We start from the raw sequence: 21,676 nt of genomic DNA on the forward strand, positions 1-21,676 counted from the left end.
TTTGAATAAATTATATAATTTAATTCATCATACATAATATATAATTAAAAAATATATATTATATTTTATAAAAAGAAAGAAATGTTTTTATAGGATATAGCTTTAAAATTCTTTAAGATCTTTATAATATTCCCTCATATATTTTATATTGACAATTTTATATGTATAAAACATTCGGAATTATTGATAAGATTGATATCCAATAAAAAATTGATATTTTATTTCTTTAAATAATGATTGGAATTTTATAGTAAGTATTCTATTGTTGATCTAAAGGATATTTAAATATTGAAGATAGATTGTATTTTTTAATTTTTTATAATATTAATTTTTATGAAATAAAGATTTTTTAAGATTTTAAAAAGCTGAAAATAAATAATATTATAAACTAAGATGGGAGCAAATTTATCTTCTTTCCATATTTTTGGTGCTCCATTAAGTATTGATTCATACATATCAGAGCTTTCAGATATTCAATATAGAAAAAGGTGTTTTAAATTTTTGAAAAAAAAACTAAAAATCTTATATCAAAAGTTTATCTTCCGCTCGGTTTATGAAAACTGTTCGTTGTCAGCATCTGGAAGGGCCTGTTGTTGTAAAATTGTTTGTAAAACCATCATCGTCGTATACTCTGAAAAGTTATATTGAGCAAGTCGAATGTATAGATTTATATATTTTAATTATTTAGTTTTAACAAACCTTTAGCTGTTCGTGAGAAATTATTGAATATTCCTAATGCTATTCCATATAGGCGTGTTTTTGAAACAGAAAAAGCAGGATATCTTGTAAGAGAGTTTTTTTTTAGTAGTTTGTATGATAGAATTAGGTATTTGTGCTTTTTATATCTAAAATAATTCTAATATAGAAAAAAGCACTAGACCTTTTCTTCAAATGATAGAGAAAAAATGGATTGTATTTCAACTTTTATCTGGATTAAGAGATTGTCATTCTAAAGGAGTATGATAATATTATATGTATATATATATTTAAATTTATAGGTTTATCATGGAGATATTAAAATTGAAAATGTTATGGTAACTTCATGGAATTGGGTCTATTTGGTTGATTTTTCGTTTTTTAAGCCTAATTTTTTGCCTGAAGATAATCCTGCTGATTTTTCTTATTTTTATGATAGTTCATCAAGACGTGTCTGTTATATTGCACCTGAGCGCTTTCTTTGTTCAAGTGAGTTGCGTCATGGTGAATTGACTGATAAAATGGATATTTTTAGTCTTGGATGTGTGATTGCAGAACTTTTTCTTGAAGGAATACCTTTATTTACTCTTTCTCAGTTATTAAAATATAAGCAAGGTAGATATAACCCAATATCTACACTCTTAAACAAAATTGAGGACCTCGAGATTAAATCTCTTATTTGTCATATGATCAATTTGGATCCAGAAAAGCGATTGTCTGCACAAGAATATCTTGAAAAATGGAGAAACAGTGTTTTTCCTGATTATTTTTTTACATTTCTTTATCAGTACATTAATTCAATTATGCAACATTCACAAAAAGAACATGTTGAATTCAAGAAAAAAATGTTTTATATGGACGATTATATTGAACGTATTTATCATGATCTCGATAAAATTGCGTATTCTCTTGGCTTTGAAGATTATGAAAATGTCAAAAAAGTCTCTTTTTCGAAGAATTTGTATGGAAATTCTATTACACAATTTGAAGTTTATGAACATTCTATTCCTTTAGCTAAACCTGTTTCATCTGATAATGGTGTTTTGATTTTTTTATCTCTTATTATGTCGTCAATAAGAAATCTTCTTAAACCAATATCACGCATAATTGCTTGTCATATACTTTTGATATTTAGCTATAGAATAACAGATGAAACTAAACATGATCTTTGCTTACCGTATCTTGCTGTTCTTCTTAATGATGATGTTCCGTCAGTTAGAATGTCTTCTTTATATACAATAACGAAATTGGTAAGTTTATTTTTATAAATTTTTATTTTTTAATATTATTTAGCTTGCTTCTATAATTATAATAACACCTATTAATATACATGTATTTTTGGAATATATATTACCAATGTTGAATCCTTTAGTTACTGATCCTAAGTCATGTGTTAGAATACTGTATGCATCATGTATATCTAGCATTGTGAATACAGCTCAGCGATTTTTAAATATAGCTGAAGCATTTCGCTTAGATGGCATTTTAGAATTTGCTGGTAATGATATAGAAAGATTTAATGGAAGTACTTCTAGTATGGCAATGACGTATGATAGTAGTTTAAATGATTTACAAGATGCATTTAAGCAACATGTTATGATTTTGCTTACCGACACGAATTCTGATGTTAGACGTGCTTTAATGGGCTCTATTGCATCTCTTTTGAAATTTTTTTACAAACAAAACATTGGTGATGCAATTTTGAGTCACTTAATAACTTATTTAAATGATAAAGACTGGATGTTAAGATATTCTTTTTTTGAACATATTGCCAGTATTGCTTTATATGTTGGGAGCCAGAGCTTAGAGGAATATATAATGCCTTTAATAATACAAGCTTTAATTGGTATTAATGGTTTTACATTATGTTTGGATTTATTTAATTTTATATTAGATATAGAAGAATTTGTAGTTGAAAAAGTTATATCATCTCTTACTAGTATTATGGAATTAGGTTTATTTCAAAAACCTAGAATATGGGATCTTCTTGTAACTTTATTAAAATATACTCTTCATCCAAATGTCTGGATTAGAACTGGTAAAACTTTTAATTTATAAGAGTTTTTTTAATTTAAAATATAGAAAGTATAAAATTCATCGTTGCAAGTATAAAGTGGTTGGAAAAGGTTGATATTCATTGTATATTATATTCTTTATTAAGACCGTTTTTGCGCTGCGATATTATTAATATTACTGAAACAGCATTGTTAGAAAATCTACATACTCAGGTTATATTATTCTTGTAAATCATTTATTTATTGATTATATAAAAGATTCCTAGATTTGTATTTGATACTGCTATTGCTTGGGCTGCGAGAAATGAAAAAAGTTTATTCTGGAAATCTGCAAAATCTAAGGAATTGTTTGTTTCGACACAATATGTTGATGAAAATGATATTCAGATTCTTTTTCCCTCAGCAAAGTGTGTTCCTTTATCTGAAGATGAGATTGAAAAAACTATGTATTCTCATGAAAGAATGAATATATCAAAAGAGTGAATTTTTCTTTTTATTTTTAAATAGTGTTAATAATATTAGTGATGAAGAATGGATAATAAAGTTAAGAGATCTTGGAATGACTATTTCTGATGAATGGAAATTAAATTTACTTAAAGAATATATATGGAAAGTAGCCCATTTATCTTCAAGGTAGTAAGATATAGTTGGTATCTCATATAATAACGTTATAAAGCTATCGACGACATGATAATAGTTCTATTGTTGAAACTCAGGATGGTTTTGTTTCCCTTAAAACGTTGGATATTCATCCTAAAATTGTTTTTTCTGATAATTTATCTTCAAAATCAAAAATTAAAATTTCACAATTAACAAATACCCTTGCTTTTGAAGACAAATCGGAGGATTTTAATAAGTTTACCGATAAGCAATCTGAAGATGCTCTAACACCATCATTTTCTAAGAATAATTTATCTGTTATTTTTTCAAATGAAGAACTAATACCACATGTTATCTCAGACAATTCAAATATTGATTTGGTTACTACTAATTCAAGCTTTCATGAAGAAAGAAGTTTCAGTACTGATGACAAACAAGTAGAGATTGGTTTTTGCGAAAGTTCTTCTGATACTAAAGAAGTTTCTAATAATTTAATTAATATAAAACCTTTTTTGGATTCAAGAATTTCCGAATCAGAGGAAAATAGAATTTTTTCATCTAAAAATGATGAATCATGCTTAGATAATAAGCAGCATAATTCAAATTTGATATATACGAAAACCGTTTTATTAAATAAGACTGTTCCAGAAACTTCAACTAATACAGAAAATGTACTAGGAATTCTAGAGAGCTTTTTAAATAGATATTTAACATCAAATATTGCAAAGGATGCCTCAGATGGTGAAATTGATTTAGACTTATCTTTATTTTCCAAGTCTGTTTATTCTTCTGGTATATATTTGTTTAATAACAAGCAATTGTTAATGAATATTTAGATGAAAATGACAAAGATATTTTTAATTTTCTAAACAAAATATTTGTTGATAATTCCTCTGAAGAAATAAAAGACTTTGATTCTATTGTTTCTTCACAAAAAATAAATATTAAAAAAAATTCTGGAAAGCTATCTATAAATACTCTATGGCGGCCTGTGGGAACTTTAATTGCTCATTTTTCTGAACATTCTAAAGGAATTAATCGTGTAATTGTTTCTGCTGATAATGTATTTTTTGCTACTGGTTCGGATGATGGTACTGTAAAAATATGGGATATTAGTCGTCTTAAAAAAAACGTTACTAATAGATCTCGATTAACTTATCAGCATTCAATGTTTTCAAGAATTATATCTCTTTGTTTTATATCTAATACGCACTGTATAGCTAGTGGAGCTAATGATGGGAGTCTCCATATTATAAAGGTTGAATGTATAACTAATATTGGTCCATTCCCGAAATATAGACGTATTAAAATTCTTCGAAAATATGAAATAGGGAAAGATGAATATGCTGTTTGGATGGAACATTTTGAAACAGGTAGTATATAATTTTTTCAATCTCATTTTTTTTAATTTCAAGATCATGAATCTATTTTAATGATAGCAACAAACATGTCACGAGTAATTGCATTGGATATACGTACTATGAAAGAGTTATATAATTTATTAAATCCTCCTCAACATGGGATGCCTACGTGTTTTTGTATAGATCAACAGAAAACATGGTTATTACTTGCTGGTACACATGGTATTCTAGATTTATGGGACTTAAGATTTCAAATTAGATTGAAATCATGGGGTTTGCATGGTGCTTCTAAGATTCATCGACTTTTATTACATCCTACAAAAGGTCATGGAAAATGGGTATGCATAGCTGGAGGAAATAGTCAGCATGAAGTCACTGTTTGGGATATAGAAAAAGCACAGTGTCGCGAAATATATAGGGTTGTAAAAGGAAAAGATACTGGTAAAGGTTATGAACTATGGGAAATTGATAGCGAGAGTTCAGAAAAAATCCTTAGAAAATATATTGAAAATATTAATAATTTAAGTTTTGATAATAAAATATCAGGAGATAATAGAGGAGTATGTGCAATGATAGTTGGTATTTCTGGAATGTCTCATGGTATTACGTCTAATATTATAAATCATGGTTTTATTATTTTTTCTGGAACTGATCAAAAAATAAGATTTTGGAATCTTGATTCTAATGAAACAGAAAAAGGTTTTATTATAAGTGGATTGGAACCAGGAGAAAAAATGCCAATTTATACAACAACTAATCTTACTTCAACTTTAGTTCTTAATACTGAGCAACCTATTTCTGTATTTTCAGCCGACGAACCTGTTTCACTTAAATCTTTTTCGAAGATATCTCGTTCTGCACTTATTCAACAACAAAATTGTTTTTTAAAGAATCATATTGATTTAATTCAAGACATTGCTTTTATTGATGATCCTTACAAAATGATTATTTCTGTTGATCGTTCTGGTACTATTAATGTTTATGGATAATTATATAATTTCATATAGAGGATATGCAAATTATGGCCTATATAAAAAAGATCTTATCAGATTTTGATATTAATTTTTTATTAGGGTGGAAACCTTAATATAAAATTATTTCGAAAAATTAATTCTTTAAAAAAATCAACATATTAGGTTGAATTTGCCGTATATTTTGTTATTTCTTAGGGAATCTTATTAGAAGGGCTCCGTCTTAAATTGTTTGGGAGATTTATTTTAATTCATTTTCTAATGCGACTTAATATTGATCTTTTAAATAATGCTCCATCTTATATTAACCCAGCAAAAGAAAGAGAACTGGATTTACGGGGTATTTTGGGCTATATTTCTCTAGGTATTTATGTTTATTGCTTTATTTTAGGTCATAAGATCCCAGCAATTGAGAATTTAGGTGTTACCAAAGTTTGAAAAATTAGATTTTATATTTAGAAACTCATACAAGGGATTTAGGATCAAAATGATGCTATTGATTTTACAGATAATGATATACGATTTCTTGGAAATTTTCCGAAGTTGATTAGAATTCGAACGCTTCTTTTATCTCGTAATAGAATTTCCTCTATTTCATCTCAGTTGTCGTCAACTGTTCCAAATTTAAGGACACTTATTTTAACCTCGAATTCTATATCTGAACTTTCTGATATTAGATGTCTTTCTGGTCTCAGAAAGCTTACGTTTTTGAGTCTTATGGATAATCCTGTTTCACGAAAAGAGAATTATCGATTATGGGTAGTTTGGATATGTTCAAGTCTTCGTGTTCTTGATTTTTCCAGAGTTCGTCAATATGTATGGTTTATTTTTTTTATTTAAATAGAGTATATCTATATATTTACTATTTTTTAGGAACGGGAGGCAGCAAAAGTGCTTTTTGGTGTATCTATATCTGAGCCTACTGCATTAGCAGAATCTATCTTAGGGGTTAAGTCTCATGCATTTGATATTCATGAATCAACGGATGAAGGAAAAGATAACTTTAAATTAACTGATGATGAAAGAAAACGTATTCAAGATGCTATACGAAATGCAACGTCAATGAGTCAAGTCGTAAAATTAGAGGCAATGTTAAATGAAGGTTGGGTACCATCTAAGTAAAATAAAAAAATCGGTGTATTTATTTGTTATATAAAAATTTAACATAGTATTTAATTTCAGAATTATGCGGATAAAAGGATTTATGATGGCTATTAAAACATTTTATTTGACAAGTTCATATGTTTTTATGTTTTATTAGGCTTTTATATTAATAGATTAAAGTCATTTAAAAAAAATAAATGATTTAATAAAGTTATTATTTATTGCATCAAAAATTTAAGAATGTGATTTTTTTAGTATATTTTAATTTATTTAGATTTTGTTTTTTATTGAATTTGTGTATATAAAATTTCAATTTATTAGTAAACTTGGTAATATTGAAAATTTTATATATAGTAGTAATTTTTAACTTTTATAATAGAATCTATTTTTCTTTATTCTTTAAATGTAATTAAAGGATTTATATATTTATATATATATTAACATTTGAAACCTTATTTTCCTAAATGTTTTTTATTAAAGTGTTAAATATTGTATTTTTGTAAATCTGTATTTTTAATTTTTATTTTTAGAAAAAATCTTAGAAATTCATTTAAATTGGTAATATTTAAAAATATAAAGTGTTCTATATTTATCTAAGGAATTCTTATCACTATTTTAAGAGTGACAAAAAAATATGTATTAATTTCTATAAAATAACAATAATTTTAAAAACTTTTTAAATAATTGATGATAAATTATCAAATAATTTTCGTTTCTTCATTCCTTCTTTAAAAGGTTCTTCTATATTTTAAATAAATAATTTATAAATGGGAAATTTTAAAATTAGTATCCAACTTTTAAATTTTGTATTATAGTTTATATATATACTTTTATTGTTTTTTAATTTTATTTTTGAAAAAATTATCATTTAAGATTGTTATTTAAATTTAAAGGATTAAAATTCAAGTAATTTTTATAAATAATGATTATCAACATATTTAAAAGAATATCTATATACAAAGAACATATTCAGCAAAAATATAAGTCTTCTAACAATAGCAAGCTGATTTGTATTTAGATAATAATAAGCCCTTGTAAAAATTTCATTTTAATATTTGATCTCTATCAATTTATATTTTAAATTTTAATACTTATAAAAATAAAATAATTTTCTAGAAAAAAATTATGAAATATTTATAAATAACATTGCTTTAAACATACATTCATCATTTTATTTTATAGAAAATCATAAATATATATAAAACTCAACCAACAATTCTATACAAAAATCATAAAAAAAATCTTAATAATAAAAAACCAAATAAATATAAATAATTTTCATCAGAAAATAGCCGGCATATTCTATTTTATATATTTCTCTTAATTCTATTTTACTATTGTTTTGATTTTGCGTTGCTACAGTAACTTGAGATTTATATCATCAACTTTTTTCAAAAATTCCTTAAAATTATGAGATTTTCATTAGGGTTAAGTGAAAACACTCTTGAAGACATCACTCCTTTAAATAAAGATTTGGAAATTAATAAAAATTCTATTAATGATGTATCTATTATTGACGATTTAAAAGATATAACTACACCTATTTTAAATGAAGGAAAGATAGAATATAAGAAAAATAATACAAAGATTTAGTAATATTAAACAGATAGTTTAGAAAATTTAAATTCTAAAAAAATAAACAAAGCTTTGGAATTGGAGAATTGTAAAGATACAGACCATATTATTCATGATTTGAAAAAAATAACATATTCAGGTATTTTCTATGATTTTTAATATTTAGAAGGTTATTTATATATAAAAGAGAAGGGTATGTAAGAATTCGTTGTATTTTTTATTAAGTTTTAGATAACACAGGATTTCATAATATAGAAACACCTATTAAAACACATGAACATGTTAGAATCGCTGTTTAAAAAATATCTAAGAACTAATTATAATTAGCTGGATAATTTTCATATTTCTTTAAGAACATTCTTGTCATCTGGTATAAAAAAAGACTATAAAAGATCAAAATCAAGTTCTCCAAGAAAACCCCTTCAATTGAAAAAAAATATAAATGATGATAATCTTTTTAATATTTCAGAAGGAGTTAAAAGTATACAGAATGCTCCATGTGTTCAATTTTCTACAGCAAAAATATTACCATCAAAAAAAATATATTCTGAAAGTGGAACTTTAAAGAAACCATGGACACCACAACGAATTATTTTACAGCAAGAAAATGAATCTCTCAAGAAATATATTAATGAACTAAAGAAAGCACTTAAAGAAAAAAAAGAAGACTTTGACAATAATGTAGATAATAATATTATAAAAAAGTTACGAAATCTTGTAGATTTTGTTCAAATAGAATCAAATATTTATTTGAAAACAAAAGATTCTGAACTTAACAAAACACTAAAAGAATTTGAAGAAATCAAGTTGGAAAATGAAAAATTAAAAAAACAAAATTCTTATATATTGGAAATGTGGAAACTAGAAAAAGACCGTGTTAAAAGAAGAGAAAAGCAATTAGGCGTAGAACAAATGAAAAACAAACAAATTTCAGCTCAATTAGGAATATTAGAAGAAGCAATGATGAACAACTAAGTTCTACGTATTTTTAAATAAATTTTGTAATAATAAGAATTGTAAAACTAATTCGTTTTATTACTAATTGTTAAATGTTTAAAACACTTCATATGAAATTGAAATTTATTAATGAACTTAAATTTATTTATTTAAAAATTATAATTAATATAATTTGCATATCATAAATTATAGAAAGGAAACCTTTTTATAATTTTTCTAAAGTATATCAAGATTAATATACGAGTTTTACCATAAATACTATAAAATTATTTTGTTAATTCCTTTTTTATTACATCAATTTTACTTTTTTGTATACTTAAAGCCGGTGTAACCCATTTTTTACAACTACAACTCATGCCTTGCCATGCATATTTCCCTATTCTTGAACTACATTTAGGACAGTTTAATTTCCCTTCTATATTTCCATTATCTAATTCATTTTTCATCCATGCTAGTGGCTCCAAAAAAAAATGAGTACATTGAATAAATGATTGCTGTGGTTGATGATCAATAATATAATTTGAATTAGCTAAAACAAGCCTAAATCATTTTTATTAAAATTTAATATATAACATATACATGTAATTTTACCTGCATTTTTTACATCGAAGATGTATTTGACCATTTTGTATTGATTCATCTTGTGAATATAAAGAAATCTCAGGTACTTTTTTATCTTCTATTTGGCCCGATTATTTTTTTTCAATATATATATATATCATACGTAATGATGAATAAATCTTATGCTTAAGTAACCATTGTCTATACAACTTCATTTCTTGATTTAAGACATAATTACAATCATGAAATAACTGCAATTGTTCCATAAAACCTGGATTAGGTTCTGCATCTGGATGAACCTTTTTTATATATAAAATAGCTTCTTCTTTTGATATCTTCAATCTTTGCATTAAATAAGCCCCTACAATAGTCGTAGAACGTGAAATTCCTGCTTGACTTAAAACAAATTGATTTTTTAAAATCAAATATTGAAAAAAAATACCAAAAAATCAACATTTTATTTTTTGAATCCATATTAAAACATTCTTCAATAAATCTAATACTTTCCGGGAAATACTGAATGATATTTTCATCAGATTCATCATTAATTTCAAAAAATAAAGATCTATATCCTAATAATTTTGTCCTCTATTTTTAATTAACTTCTTTTTTCAAAAAAAGAAATATTTTTACATTATTAAATGATATTAACCCAATAAGATGTGTAATCTTATGCGTTTTTTCCTTAATTTCATGTAAAAATCCCTTAAAACTAAAATTTAATATAAAAAAATCATTCAATATATTTTATTTTTTATCTTAAATACCATCCAATATATAAATTTGAATAAACTTCATATAAAATCATAAAAAAACATCCAATTATTTTTTTTTTAAAAAATCTTTATTACAAATCCTGCCCTAAAAAAACAAATTTCGTCAATTCATGGCTTCTACATTTGAAAAACGTTTTTTAACCTTCTTTTTTTTCTTTATTTTTTACTGAAATATTAAACAGTTAAAACAGGTGCTTTAATGGGTTCTTCCGTCGGTCTTTGTGTATTTTTTTTATATGTTTTTATAATTTTTTTCTAACTTTATATATATATAAGGCCGGATTAGTTTTCGTATATTTTTTTATATATTTTTACTTTATATTGATATTTTCTCTCTCATTAGGGAACTCTTCATCTTTTACGTTACGGTTCAGGACGTCAAGGGATTATTCGAACTCTAAGTACGTCTATGATTTCAAGCGCAGCAACATTTGGGTAGAATTTGAACATGAATTAATGTTATTTATGACAAAATTGTTGTAGATTTTTTATGGCTATTGGAACAGTTATTCGTACAGAAACATTGAGAAAATCAGAAAATTAGTTTATTAAGAGGAAATTGTTTTAATTAAATAAGATTTTATTTATTTTTTTTTAAAATGGAAGGGATTTTTAAAGAATTTACATTTTTACAAGCAAAATATATTGCATCATCTGTATTTAATACTCTACAAATAATTGAAAATGATATTCAAGAAGGTATTAAAAAGTTAAGTGATGGTACATCAGGTAAGCGCTAAAAGGAGTGAAAAAATATAAATAAAATATAGAAAACCAAGAAGAAACATTGAAATTAATAAAAGAACAGCTTCGTAAAGGAGTAACACAATTAATAAATGGGCAAAAAGAAATTTATACAAGTCTTAATAGGTATGGAAAAATATTAGATAAGGTTTGAAAGAAAAAAATGAATGAATATCTATATTAAATAAAAGATATAGCAATTTAAGACAGATTTATCATCTATAGGTATACATGAAAAAATTCCAGGAAATGTAGAAGAATTACATCGTTTGATTGCTCTTCATTGGATTCGTCGTGCAGAATTTTCTCTAGTACAAACATTTACCAAGGTAAAACAAATAAAAGAAATGTATTAAAGAATGCGCTAGGAATTATTTAAAAACGAGTATTTTTAAATATTAAAATATAAAATACTTTTTTAATTTCCTTTCAAAATTATTTTTATACTATTATTAGTGTTCAAATTGATGTTATAAAATATTATTGGATAGTCAGATATTGAATATTTATTCTACAAATTCGGAAATATAATGCTATTATTATAGTTTAATTTAAAATATTGATATATTTGTCGACTTAACTAATGAATCTTATTTACAAACCAGAAAAATCAGATTTATTACTACTTATTCAAAATGATTAAACATTTAAAATGTCTATTTAAAACTATCTAGCCTTATTGACTACATATTAGTATAAAATATTTAAGAAAACACACACATTTCTAAATAATATTTGAAAGTTATCAAAAATTATTAATATTTTAGCGCTTTCAACATTTAACATTTTCCTTTGAATTTGGCTTATAGAATATTATAGGAAACATGTCTTGATATACCTGAAAACCTACTTCACGCTTTTGGACATCTCTATCAGATCCTTCATGCACTTAAGAATCAAGAATTTGACGCAGCAATAAAGTAAGACTACTTATTACATTTTTATTTCTAAAAATATAAAAGATGGGCTTATTCAAAACGAGAGCAACTTGAACAACGTAGCAGTAATCTTGAATTTGACCTTCATAAACTTCAATTTATTTCAATTTTAACACGATCTGATCCAAATCGCATACAAGTTGCTATTGAATATGCTAAAACACATTTCCCACTATTTGCATATAAGCATTTGCAAGGTTCAAATAACAAGAGGAAAAGGAATTTCTTAAGCTAATCATTGACTTTATAGAGATTAAAAAGCTTATGTGTCTATTTTGTTATGCCTCAAATATATCACTTTCTCCATATAATCAAATATATACACATGAACATCTTTGGACTTCAATACAAACATCTTTTAATCGTGAATATTGTTCTTTAGTTGGTCTTTTACCAGATTCACCATTGCAAACAGTTTCCATTGTGGGCTCTTTAGCAATACCAACATTATTGAAAATGTCATCAATTATGAAAGAGAAAAAGACCGAATGGACAAGCGAAAATGAGCTTCCAGTAGAAGTTCCTTTACCAAGCAAATATCGATTCCATAGTGTTTTTACTTGTCCTGTCAGTAAAGAACAAACAACCGAATCAAATCCACCACTCATGATTCCTTGTATGTTTCTATAAATAATTAAGTTTTTAATATTTTATTAGGTGGGCATGTTATATCAAAAAAATCAATTGAACGGCTTTCTAAGGACAATCCATCTAATAAGTTCAAATGTCCTTACTGTCCCAAGTACATATTTTTTATACGTAAATTAGTTATTAACATTTATTAGGGAAACTACACCACAAGAAGTTATTTTACTTTATTTCTAAGCCCTAAGAATATAGATATAGATAGCATATACAGAATACATATCGGTTTGCAGATTAAATTGTTGATTCTTTAATTCTTGAATATTATCGTTTTCTTTCAAGTTTCCATCTATAAATAGGAATACCATCACTCGTTGTACCTATTTTTTTCCTTTCACCTTTAGTCTGTAGATTTCTTTGAAGATTAATTTGTCTTGTCAAGATAGATAATTTCTCTATTCGGTTTTTTCGTAGCGTTAGTTCACGTATCAGCTTAGGATCAACTGAAAGTGTAACTTTAGATATTTGAATAGCTTGATCCTCATTTACTAGATTAGAATATGTTTCAACTGAATCATCATGGACAAAAGGTTCTTCTGAAAGCTTTTCTTGTACTTGACCTGTATAATCTATTTTTTTTTGCTTTTGATACTTTTTTTCTTGGCTTTCTAAATCTTTATTTTCCCTTCAATAATTTTACTAAGCAAATAAATAACTTACTTGTTTCGTCAACGAAACAATAATGCTTTGCATTGCAATTAGTAGTTTCTTGATTATTTGTATAAACGTATTGCTCAAGTTTCTTAACTTTCTTTTAAACGTTAATATATAAAAATATCAAAAAGTAATCAAAACAAAAGCAAAACTAAAAGTACAATTATATAATAAAAAACTCGCCAGAACGTACCTTATTTTCAATATTTAACATCATTCTAATATATCCAGCATCTTGTGTTTTTAATAATCGTACTGTTTCTTCTGTTAATACAGGATTTCCTCTATCGACAATAACAATTCCATCTTTTGTTTTCTCTTTCATCATTCCAAAGTAAAATTCACTGAAAAATAATAAAATTAATTTTTACAATTCTAAATAAACTTATTAATAAACATACTCTGGATTTTTTTCAGCTGCTTTTTCTCGAAGCCGTTTAAGCCTATGCTGTTTTGACTGATAGTCTCGGGCTCTATTGATATTAACCAGTATTTTCTAATAATAATTACATTACCTTAAACGATAATCTTTTGGTTTTTCTAAAAGACCCCATTTTTCACGTTCGACTGGCTGAGAACGTTCTTTATGATTACGGCGTTGAAGTGAATGCTTTAGTGTTCCCATCTGTCAAAACTAATATATTTCTAACAATTTAAAAATTATTTGTATAAAAATGAAGTTCAAAAATTGGAATTTTTTTCGCTCCAAAAAAACTATAAATAAACTATTCTGAAAATATTATAAAATCTTCATGTAATTCATCCATTTAACCTTTTATTTAATATTTTTTTTAATACAAGGACTTAGTAGATTTTTTTTTTATAATCGAAGATAGTTTTTGAGCAGATTTTATATAAAGGTAGAAAATATATAAATCAACCGAAAGAGCAGAATAGAGAATTATATTGATTTATCAAGTCGAATCTGTTAAAATGTTAAGTGATTTAAATATCTAAATTAAAAAGTTAACTTTTGACAATTTTTTTTAAAAAAACTGAAACAATATTAAAAAAAGACTAAATAGAATCGAAATTATATCATATATCATCCTTTTTAGATTTCGGAATATCGAAATCCCAATTTGGCGCTGTTAAAAGATATCTGATAGAATTAGCAAATATATAGATTTTCCTCAAAAAAAGAACTTTTTAGGTGGAAGACGAAGATTATACGTAGGATAAATAGGCGGAAGGGGCTTTCTATTACGTTCGGATGCCAATTCAAGAAGAAATTCTTTAGGAGGTGGCCCTCGAAATGAATTATTCACTTGAGATGCAATTGCCAACCTAATGTCTTCTACTGTCAATCCTGTTACCCCATCTGGCCGCGCATAATCCGAATATACTAAAGCATCCTGAAGAACTTGATGTGTATAACCTGTTAAATTATAGTGAGTTATACAATTATATCTAAAAAATATTATTAGAATTTACGATGTGCAAAAGTAAGCAGTTGAAGAGGGACATTCTGCTGATATGCTTCAACACCTAGCGATGCAAGAATAAGATGAACAATTCGTGCGTCTCGTGGAATACGTTTTTGTTCTCTTGACGTTTCTTCTGACATGCTTTGAATATTCTGTTATTAAACGTTTTGTCGATCAATTAAAATCATGTCACGTGACCATAAGAAGAGATCAAAATCATGATATTTTATAGATATATCTTAGTTTTATACAAACAATGACTAAGAAATAAGAGGAATATACATAAATAAGATAAATATATATAAATAAATCAATTTAATAATAATGGATGTTGATTCCAAAATGTATCGCTAATGATGTCTACATGATATACATTTACTTTATCAGATGGGTTTTCAGTATCTTTTCTTAGAAGAAGAGTGCCTTTTTTAAAGATTTCGTATTCATTATTATAGTTTATACCAAAACGACTAAAAAGTAGTTCATGCTTATCTTTAGATAAAGTTCCCTATAATATATAAGAAAAGTGCTTTAAAAGAGTATCAAAAAGATACTATTAACATTTTTTCAGCATCAGTTGTTGATAATTTACCTTTTTGAACTAATGCCCAAAAAGTAGTATTATAAAGATTATTAATATGACAATCTACTTGTCTCCAACTTAGATAATCTCTAAGATTTTGTGTAGATGGATAAAGGATAATACGAGCATCAAAAGATGGAGGATATCTTAAAACAGTATCGAAAAAATAATTAGGCCATAAAAATACATAATTTGAAGTAAAAAAAGATACAATAGAAGTGATAAGTTTACTGAAACGCTGTTAATATGCTTCATTTATTAATAAACCTATTGAAACCTTTCTCGGCGGTCATACAATTGAGTAGTTTTTCGAAAGACAAAACTATATTCATCACTATTTCCATATGCTAAAATAATATCTGGAAATTTCAGAAAAACGCTTGTTGCCGCATCATTCATAAGATTAAGTGCACGAATATCATTTGGTTTCTCAAAGTTATGTTTATTAGAGAATTTATGAAATCCATTCCCATCTAATCGTATCACTATCCATGTATTGGGGAGAAGCTTATCATGTTTTTCAAAATTTCTAACATATTCATATTTAGAATTCGCCATTTTTATAGAAAAATTGTCAAGATTCCATGTATTAATTGCTAACTAATCTTTTTTTAATTTAATAATACTAATATTTTTAGGTCGTCAGGTACACTTCTTGGACCCCGGTAAATTCCGGGGAAAATGTGAGATAAAAGCTAATATATCAAGAAACAAGAAAGTATCAAAAAATGAAAGAATTTCATCCTTTTTATATTGCAAAATATCCAGATGATTCAATTTATGTTTATAACCTAGGAATAGCAGACAATATTCTTGTTTCTGCTGCTTCAGACAATACACTTCGTTTATGGGATCGAGAAACACTTAAAACATATAAAGTGATTCATGAAGTTCATGATCATATTTCGGATATGAAAATATCAGGAAATCATTCTATCTTGACATGCGGAGAAGAGGGCACAGCAAAAATATGGGATACTCGAACTTTAGCTCTTTGTGGACAATTTAAACCTGGTTTTAAAATTAATATTTATAAACTATCATTGAATGTTTTAGCAAAAAAAATGCCACTTCTATGTATTTCTGAAAACATTGAAAAAACAATGATTGCTGCAGGAAGTGCGTTATTAGGTTCAGATGCTTATCTTTTTTTGTGGTATAACAGTATTTATTAAATCCAATAAAATAATTCAATTTCATAGGGATCAACGGAAACAATCGCTTCTTTTTTCATATAAAGAATCTCAAAATGACGATATTACAGACGTAATTATATATCTTATCTTTTTAATTTTTCTTATTTTCAAGGTACGATTTGATTCAATCCAGTCTCATCGTTTGTGTGCTGGTGGATGTGATGGTTTAATCAATATTTTTGATACACGATTTTCCATCGAAGATGACGCCATTATAAACGTCTTTAACAATCAATCTTCTATACATAGAGCAGATTTTCTTGGCCCAAATAAAGTTTTAGGCTTAAGTCATATGGAAACACTTTCCCTCTATAATATAAATGACATTTCAAGAAATAATACAGATAATATAATAGATTCTACATATATTTCATTAGGAGACTTACGATCTAAACTCAATTGCAATTACGTCATTGATATAATACTAAATATTACAAAAAATACTGCTTATATTTGTTGTGGTAGTCATACGTATATCTTAAAATATACTAATTAAATATTAATTAACAAAAATAAGTGGAAAAATTCGTCTATTCGAATTTCATCAAGATGCGACTATTAATAAAGACGAACAAATACTTTTACAAGGTCATGATGATTCTATTGCTCGATCTCTTGTTTTCGATCAACAGGTACATTTAAATATTATACAAATAAAAATGAAAAAAACTAAAAATTAGCAACACAGATGCAAATAATTTATACTGGTTCTGAAAATGGTGAAATACGCGCAAATCGATATGAAACACTTCAACAAACACCACCAACGAAAAAGGTAAATTTTCATATTTTTAAAAAAATACAAAAAATCTTATTTTTAATAGATAAAACTATATGATTGATTCTATAAATAAATATAAATACAAATTCTAATACTTATTGTATTTTATCTTTGGCACGTGATCTCTTAAAAATTAAGATCGTTGACCCGGGTGAGATAAAATATAAGAAAAAAAGATCAAAAAACTGATGAAATAAAAATATATTTCTTTTTGAAATGGGTTTAAATAAGTTATTTTTTATGGTTATTTTGTTTTTTTTTCGAAGTAAATTGTGATTTTTTTATATTGAGTTTTTATAAATATTAGGTATATTTTTAGTACAAAGTAATACAGAGACAAATCATCAAGAAAAAGGAAAGAATCCAGAAAAACGTATGAATCATACAGAAGAATTGAGGAATGCATTGGAATTAGATATTGTGCTTGATTTTGCAGTGCAAGATATCAATGGTAAATTTATTAAACTAAAGTTTGTATGATTAATGAGTTTAGCGAATGATCTATATGCAGAATCTCTTGAAATTCTGAAAAATGTGTCGTATAAAATATTACCAAATTATTCTTGGTCTCAAAAAGGACTTTTACGACTCTTTAATACTTTCAAATATATTATATCTAAATTTATTATAATCCAACTAACACACCAGCAAGAGTGCTCATCAGAATATAATTTTTCGAGAAATAAGGTTTCTAAAGTATCTTCAATGCTCAAAAAAGCAGCAGCTCTTGGTCATAATGATGCTTTATATTTATTAGCAGATATGCATTTTGTAAGTTTTTTAAAATCAAAAGACGAATATTTAATTATTAAAAGTATGGAAACTATAGCCATCCGTTAGATTTATATAAGGCATTTTTATTTTATAAAGAGCTTGCTCTTCGAACAGGAAATGCGACTGCACAATTCAATTTGGGACTTTTTTATGCTGTAGGCATGGTTGAACAAGTTCCTCGAAATCAAGCCAAAGCTATGTTGTATTTTATGTTTGCAGCTTCTCAGGGAGATATTAGGGCAGAAATGATCCTTGGATATAGACATTATATGGGTATCGGAACACCGCAATCATGTCAAATAGCAGCCGAATATTATAAAAAGGTTGCTGATAAAGTAATGTATCATTTTGATTCAGGACCACCTGGAGGCATTTTACTTCCTCGTATACCTCGAAAATTTGCAGATGATGAAGGTGGTATATATGGCGAAGGTGCTAGTGTTGTTTCAAGTGGCCCAGATTATAAAAAAAGAAAAAAGTTGATTGGAAAGATCTTAAGAATTGAAAAGAAAGAAATGGATAATTATATAGATTATTATTCCTATATAGCAGAAAAGGGCGATATTGAAGCACAGTTGCTTCTTGGTAAACTTTTTTATCTTGGAACCTCTAGCATGGACAGAGATTTTAAAAAATCATTTAGTTATTTTAAAAAAATTGCAAGATTATATTGGAAAAAGAATGGAGAGCCTTATGACGAGAAATATGGACTAGGAGCAGCAGAAACAGCAAGATATTTAGGTTTGATGTATTTTAGGGGAGAGGGTGTTGCACAAAATTTTCGAATTGCTAAAATTTGGTTTCAACGTGGTATAAATATCGGGGATGCAGCATGTCAAAATGGAATGGGAATGATATACTTAAAAGGATATGGCGATACTAATATAGATATACAAAAAGCTGCAGAACTTTTCAAAGCTGCTTCAGATCAAGGACTTTCTGCTGCTAAAGTTAATCTTGCCAAAATATATTTGGCACAGAAAGATTATACAAAGGCAAGTATACTTTTTGAATTAGCATGGGACAAAAATCCTGTTGAAGCCGCATATTATTTAGCAACAATGAGTTATAATGAACTTTCAAAGGAATCATCATGTCAAAGAACTGTTACGGTAATTCTAATTAATACGATTGGTTATATATTCATTTATTTTAGTATTATAAATATGTTTCTGAAAGAATTGGGTTGATTTATTCAACACTTGATGAAGCTGAAAGAGCATATGAAAATAATAATATATATATGACACTTATTGACACTTTAATTGCCGCTGAGCAAGGCTATGAAGCAGGGCAGTCTAACGTTGGATGGCTTCTTGATAAAGGTTTGCATTAATTTCCTTTAATATTACTATATTAAGCTAGTTTAGAAAAATCTTTTTCTTCTCGTAATCAAAAAAAATATTTCCCAATGTCAGATCAACTTTCTCTGATTTATTATACACGTGCAGCGAAACAGAACAATATTGATGCGATGGTTAGAATTGGTGATTATTATTTGGAAGGCATAGGAACAAAGGCAGATTCTTCTAAAGCCATTAAATGTTTTATGTCAGCTGCTGATACTGGAATGTCTGCTCTTGCTATTTGGAATCTGGGATGGATGTATGAGAATGGTATTGGTATACAGCAAGACTTCCATTTAGCAAAACGACATTATGACAATGCACTTTCTACTAGCTCAGAAGCTTGGTTACCAATAACACTTTCTTTAATTAAACTTCGAATAAGAAGCTTTTATAAATCTATCCTAAATGGAACTACAACAAATACTTCTAAGCAAGGTTTGTTGTATTAATATCTTAAAATTTAAATAACATTACAGAAGAGAAAGAAAATATTAATATTATTAATAGACTTAAAAATTTTATTAAAAGAGTATTAAACTCGTTAAAAATAAATGATGTTGAAGAAAATGATGATGCATTGGAACTAGATTATGATAATCAAGATTTTTATGAAAACAAAGATGACTTTTTTGAAACAATCGTTATTCTAATTTTATGTTTATTAATAACATTTATGGTAATTCATAAACATATTCTTTGCATGGCTAACATAATTAAGATTTATTATCGACAAGCAAGATTACATATTGGACTTAGACGAAACTTAAATACACAGAACCTTCATACCAGATAACATACAATTGCCAAAGTATTATTTAAGCAGTAATATCTAAACAAACATCCATGCAATTAATTTAATATCGTATATAACATGTAATTAAAAAAATGTTTCACATTTCATTTTCTATATTTTAAAATCATTCGCTTTTCAAAAATATAATTTTTATTTAGCATTATACCCAAGTTTCAGACTCAGCATCCCATCCAATTAGTTCAGGAGGTATGTTTAGCTTTTGAAGCATGATTGCCATCGTAAATACTTCAGGTTGTGGTGCTTCTTCAATATTCCGTGAATCTTCTCTATCATAATCTGTATCTTCTATTTCAGGTTTTGGAGGTGGATCCCACTCAGATAGTATACTTTTCGATTCTTCGAATTGTCTATACCATGCACTTATACCTCCTACTGATTCAATTTTTTCTGAAACGATAGCAAAAAGCTGTGTAGCTGCTTGTTGCGCTGCTAAACGCCATTTATCAACCAATCGTTCCAGCTTAGAATCATCCTTTAATTACTAAGATAAAAAAATAAAGAATGCATCTATAACCACACCTTATTCTCATACATTTTAGCTGTTTCTATCGTCTTAATATGTTCATCAACTTCCCATATTTTTCGTTCAAGTTCCAATTTCCTTTTATATAAAGCACTTATATTCGGATCCGTTATATTCTTACTAGAGACTAAAGGCGATCTAAAGGCTGTTTTTTTAACTGATGCTTTTGATATTAATGTAGCGCTTTCGCTGCCATGTGATGTACTGATAGGTTCAACGTTTTCATTTCCTTCAACAATAAAAGAATTTTCAATAGTTTTAGGAACATCATAATTCTTTTTTACTTCTAATGACTTAGTAGCAACACTACTGTTAACTTTTAAAGGTGATCGAAATGGCTGTTTCAATTTTTTCATAGAAAAGCATGCTTTTTTTGATAAGACTGGACTTTTCTTATCATCCAAGTTATCCTAAATCATTAGATTGTTTTCTAGAGCAATTTACACTCAAATATAAGGCCTTACTTTATCTTCAATTTCACTATATAATCTTTTAGATCCTGTTTCCTTATCTAATGCAACCTTAGTATCATTATTAGTATCAATCAACTCCTTTTTATAAGGGGAATTCAATTGTTCTATTTCTGAATCCATTTTATCAACTTTTATTTCTATTTCTTAATTTTTTTAATT

General features: G+C 26.6%; 12 protein-coding genes across 12 annotated transcripts; 7 read left to right on the plus strand and 5 right to left on the minus strand.

The window, feature by feature from the left end:
* The first annotated feature begins 217 nt into the window (after positions 1-217).
* Positions 218-5,697, plus strand: PNEG_00773 (hypothetical protein). Its single transcript, XM_007874485.1, has 14 exons — positions 218-250; positions 295-488; positions 535-659; positions 706-826; positions 873-957; positions 999-1,946; positions 1,990-2,542; positions 2,591-2,734; positions 2,779-2,924; positions 2,970-3,190; positions 3,234-3,344; positions 3,388-4,103; positions 4,148-4,684; positions 4,727-5,697. Exons 2-14 carry the CDS (start codon positions 394-396, stop codon positions 5,659-5,661), a joined length of 4,737 nt encoding a protein of 1,578 aa, XP_007872676.1. The 5' UTR covers positions 218-250; positions 295-393; the 3' UTR covers positions 5,662-5,697.
* Positions 5,698-5,904: 207 nt separating this feature from the next.
* On the plus strand, positions 5,905-6,765 carry PNEG_00774 (hypothetical protein; the record flags this gene model as incomplete). Its single annotated transcript, XM_007874486.1, has 4 exons — positions 5,905-5,983; positions 6,035-6,075; positions 6,124-6,459; positions 6,517-6,765. 4 exons carry the CDS (start codon positions 5,905-5,907, stop codon positions 6,763-6,765), a joined length of 705 nt encoding a protein of 234 aa, XP_007872677.1.
* A 1,392-nt stretch (positions 6,766-8,157) lies between these two features.
* Positions 8,158-9,297, plus strand: PNEG_00775 (hypothetical protein; the record flags this gene model as incomplete). The annotated part of the gene is made up of 2 exons (XM_007874487.1): positions 8,158-8,250; positions 8,650-9,297. 2 exons carry the CDS (start codon positions 8,158-8,160, stop codon positions 9,295-9,297), a joined length of 741 nt encoding a protein of 246 aa, XP_007872678.1.
* A 248-nt stretch (positions 9,298-9,545) lies between these two features.
* Positions 9,546-11,050, minus strand: PNEG_00776 (hypothetical protein; the record flags this gene model as incomplete). Its single annotated transcript, XM_007874488.1, has 7 exons — positions 10,759-11,050; positions 10,608-10,701; positions 10,474-10,552; positions 10,283-10,428; positions 10,004-10,236; positions 9,871-9,958; positions 9,546-9,819 (listed from the first exon to the last, which is right to left on the minus strand). The coding sequence occupies exons 2-7, from the start codon at positions 10,646-10,648 to the stop codon at positions 9,546-9,548; spliced, it is 861 nt and encodes a 286-aa protein (XP_007872679.1). The 5' UTR covers positions 10,649-10,701; positions 10,759-11,050.
* On the plus strand, positions 10,727-11,160 carry PNEG_00777 (hypothetical protein; the record flags this gene model as incomplete). Its single annotated transcript, XM_007874489.1, has 5 exons — positions 10,727-10,748; positions 10,799-10,839; positions 10,893-10,907; positions 10,960-11,051; positions 11,100-11,160. The coding sequence occupies 5 exons, from the start codon at positions 10,727-10,729 to the stop codon at positions 11,158-11,160; spliced, it is 231 nt and encodes a 76-aa protein (XP_007872680.1).
* Positions 11,161-11,215: 55 nt separating this feature from the next.
* On the plus strand, positions 11,216-13,123 carry PNEG_00778 (hypothetical protein; the record flags this gene model as incomplete). Its single annotated transcript, XM_007874490.1, has 8 exons — positions 11,216-11,345; positions 11,387-11,508; positions 11,558-11,689; positions 12,180-12,280; positions 12,323-12,495; positions 12,549-12,914; positions 12,956-13,040; positions 13,084-13,123. 8 exons carry the CDS (start codon positions 11,216-11,218, stop codon positions 13,121-13,123), a joined length of 1,149 nt encoding a protein of 382 aa, XP_007872681.1.
* On the minus strand, positions 12,045-14,438 carry PNEG_00779 (hypothetical protein). The gene is made up of 6 exons (XM_007874491.1): positions 14,370-14,438; positions 14,113-14,327; positions 13,999-14,070; positions 13,791-13,941; positions 13,604-13,694; positions 12,045-13,557 (listed from the first exon to the last, which is right to left on the minus strand). Exons 2-6 carry the CDS (start codon positions 14,220-14,222, stop codon positions 13,208-13,210), a joined length of 774 nt encoding a protein of 257 aa, XP_007872682.1. The 5' UTR covers positions 14,223-14,327; positions 14,370-14,438; the 3' UTR covers positions 12,045-13,207.
* A 197-nt stretch (positions 14,439-14,635) lies between these two features.
* PNEG_00780 (hypothetical protein) lies at positions 14,636-15,164 on the minus strand (the record flags this gene model as incomplete). Its single annotated transcript, XM_007874492.1, has 3 exons — positions 14,636-14,699; positions 14,744-14,975; positions 15,032-15,164. 3 exons carry the CDS (start codon positions 15,162-15,164, stop codon positions 14,636-14,638), a joined length of 429 nt encoding a protein of 142 aa, XP_007872683.1.
* Positions 15,165-15,369: 205 nt separating this feature from the next.
* PNEG_00781 (hypothetical protein) lies at positions 15,370-16,251 on the minus strand. The gene is made up of 2 exons (XM_007874493.1): positions 15,885-16,251; positions 15,370-15,837 (listed from the first exon to the last, which is right to left on the minus strand). The coding sequence occupies exons 1-2, from the start codon at positions 16,163-16,165 to the stop codon at positions 15,567-15,569; spliced, it is 552 nt and encodes a 183-aa protein (XP_007872684.1). The 5' UTR covers positions 16,166-16,251; the 3' UTR covers positions 15,370-15,566.
* Positions 16,252-16,335: 84 nt separating this feature from the next.
* PNEG_00782 (hypothetical protein) lies at positions 16,336-17,645 on the plus strand (the record flags this gene model as incomplete). The annotated part of the gene is made up of 6 exons (XM_007874494.1): positions 16,336-16,763; positions 16,810-16,873; positions 16,916-17,274; positions 17,321-17,435; positions 17,492-17,578; positions 17,628-17,645. 6 exons carry the CDS (start codon positions 16,336-16,338, stop codon positions 17,643-17,645), a joined length of 1,071 nt encoding a protein of 356 aa, XP_007872685.1.
* A 155-nt stretch (positions 17,646-17,800) lies between these two features.
* PNEG_00783 (hypothetical protein) lies at positions 17,801-20,543 on the plus strand (the record flags this gene model as incomplete). The annotated part of the gene is made up of 8 exons (XM_007874496.1): positions 17,801-17,849; positions 17,892-18,035; positions 18,078-18,355; positions 18,400-19,470; positions 19,515-19,683; positions 19,729-20,142; positions 20,187-20,383; positions 20,426-20,543. 8 exons carry the CDS (start codon positions 17,801-17,803, stop codon positions 20,498-20,500), a joined length of 2,397 nt encoding a protein of 798 aa, XP_007872687.1. The 3' UTR covers positions 20,501-20,543.
* Positions 20,544-20,628: 85 nt separating this feature from the next.
* On the minus strand, positions 20,629-21,649 carry PNEG_00784 (hypothetical protein). Its single transcript, XM_007874497.1, has 3 exons — positions 21,509-21,649; positions 21,041-21,454; positions 20,629-20,993 (listed from the first exon to the last, which is right to left on the minus strand). The coding sequence occupies exons 1-3, from the start codon at positions 21,635-21,637 to the stop codon at positions 20,661-20,663; spliced, it is 876 nt and encodes a 291-aa protein (XP_007872688.1). The 5' UTR covers positions 21,638-21,649; the 3' UTR covers positions 20,629-20,660.
* Between the last annotated feature and the right edge of the window lie 27 nt (positions 21,650-21,676).

Source organism: Pneumocystis murina, assembly GCF_000349005.2.
Source record: "Pneumocystis murina B123 chromosome Unknown supercont1.2, whole genome shotgun sequence".
NCBI classification, from domain to species: Eukaryota; Fungi; Ascomycota; class Pneumocystomycetes; order Pneumocystales; family Pneumocystaceae; genus Pneumocystis; species Pneumocystis murina.

Bases quoted from the DNA above. Each gene is read 5' to 3' on its own strand.
- PNEG_00773 (XM_007874485.1), top strand. From the start codon at position 394: ATGGGAGCAAATTTATCTTCTTTCCATATTTTTGGTGCTCCATTAAGT. The intron at 660-705 runs GTATAGATTTAT...ACAAACCTTTAG, and splicing joins TTATATTGAGCAAGTCGAAT to CTGTTCGTGAGAAATTATTG. The intron at 3,191-3,233 runs GTGAATTTTTCT...TAATAATATTAG, and splicing joins AGAATGAATATATCAAAAGA to TGATGAAGAATGGATAATAA.
- PNEG_00779 (XM_007874491.1), bottom strand. From the start codon at position 14,222: ATGGGAACACTAAAGCATTCACTTCAACGCCGTAATCATAAAGAACGT. The intron at 13,942-13,998 runs GTATGTTTATTA...ATTATTTTTCAG, and splicing joins GCAGCTGAAAAAAATCCAGA to TGAATTTTACTTTGGAATGA. The intron at 13,558-13,603 runs GTAAGTTATTTA...GGGAAAATAAAG, and splicing joins TTGTTTCGTTGACGAAACAA to ATTTAGAAAGCCAAGAAAAA.
- PNEG_00781 (XM_007874493.1), bottom strand. From the start codon at position 16,165: ATGGCGAATTCTAAATATGAATATGTTAGAAATTTTGAAAAACATGAT. The intron at 15,838-15,884 runs GTTTCAATAGGT...ACAGCGTTTCAG, and splicing joins TTGTATGACCGCCGAGAAAG to TAAACTTATCACTTCTATTG.
- PNEG_00784 (XM_007874497.1), bottom strand. From the start codon at position 21,637: ATGGATTCAGAAATAGAACAATTGAATTCCCCTTATAAAAAGGAGTTG. The intron at 21,455-21,508 runs GTAAGGCCTTAT...CTAATGATTTAG, and splicing joins ATAGTGAAATTGAAGATAAA to GATAACTTGGATGATAAGAA. The intron at 20,994-21,040 runs GTGTGGTTATAG...TAGTAATTAAAG, and splicing joins CTAAAATGTATGAGAATAAG to GATGATTCTAAGCTGGAACG.